We start from the raw sequence: 886 nt of genomic DNA, 5'->3' as shown, positions 1-886 counted from the left end.
ATGTCGTAGAATGCCAAAATCAAATGAAAAAAGACGAAATTGTAAAGAAATGAACTTGAAGACTAGATTATTCGCCAAACCATATTCTGTGCCATTTGCTCAACCCTCATGACCACGTAGATTTCATAATGAAAAGAACTTTTTTTTTGCACAACTTTTTTTTTTATTCGCACGCGTGCATCAGTTTTGGGGCTCCAGAGGATGTCATCCATATAATCAAATCAACATGGCCTTATAGCTAATAAAAGATGTACATGTATGTAACAGGGGCTTTACTTGAAAACACAGGTCACACTTCTGTGGTCTAGCAGTGAACTCAGTTTCACCTTAGTTCCTTGTCCTTGACATAGGGCCAAACCTCCAGGATGAAACAGACACCCAATATGTCTGGCTTTGTCATTTCTTGCTCCACCAATTACAGCGAGGCTATCAAAGTCTGATGGATGATCTCAGGCACAGCAGACTTACTGTGCTCCACCTGGGCCAAGGACTGAAACTTAACACCAGCGACATAAAACACTTCAATGTGCAGTTGAACAGAATCATAGAGAATCCGATTGCACTGTTTCTAACATCTGTGTCCATAATATCACCAGGGTCCATAATACCGCCACCTTGAGAAATAGTGTGCTTTAAGATACTTTTACTGCAACATATAGAATACAACACGGGGTATTCCGTATCGCCCGAGGTTTCGGCCCGGCCCGACGGCCGCAGGCCGGAGGGCGATCCGACTCGCGGGAGGGCCGGGACCGAGGGTTCCGGATTCTGTATTCGAATTTTCGAAAGGGGCACAAGCGGGTAGAGCGAAACGCGTTCGAATCGTTTTATGGAAGCCATGGAAGCGTTTGATAACGGGTTCTGGACCGGGGCCCATACCCGTTAA

At 45.3% G+C, this 886-nt stretch overlaps 1 protein-coding gene across 1 annotated transcript in view; it reads right to left on the bottom strand.

Moving 5' to 3' along the window:
- Window positions 1-274: 274 nt before the first annotated feature.
- The window catches only part of LOC109475642, an 18,850-nt gene continuing 18,238 nt past the window's right edge, over window positions 275-886 (bottom strand). Inside the window, exon 9 of the mRNA XM_019776388.1 lies at window positions 275-496. Coding sequence (XP_019631947.1) covers window positions 465-496 — 32 coding nt within the window. The 3' untranslated portion in view covers window positions 275-464. The remainder of the gene's footprint in view (window positions 497-886) is intronic.

The sequence above is a fragment of the Branchiostoma belcheri genome, unplaced genomic scaffold (genome assembly GCF_001625305.1).
Source record: "Branchiostoma belcheri isolate BF01 breed outbred unplaced genomic scaffold, Haploidv18h27 scaffold103, whole genome shotgun sequence".
Taxonomy (NCBI): Eukaryota; Metazoa; Chordata; class Leptocardii; order Amphioxiformes; family Branchiostomatidae; genus Branchiostoma; species Branchiostoma belcheri.
This window is presented reverse-complemented; position numbering and strand designations above follow the sequence as displayed.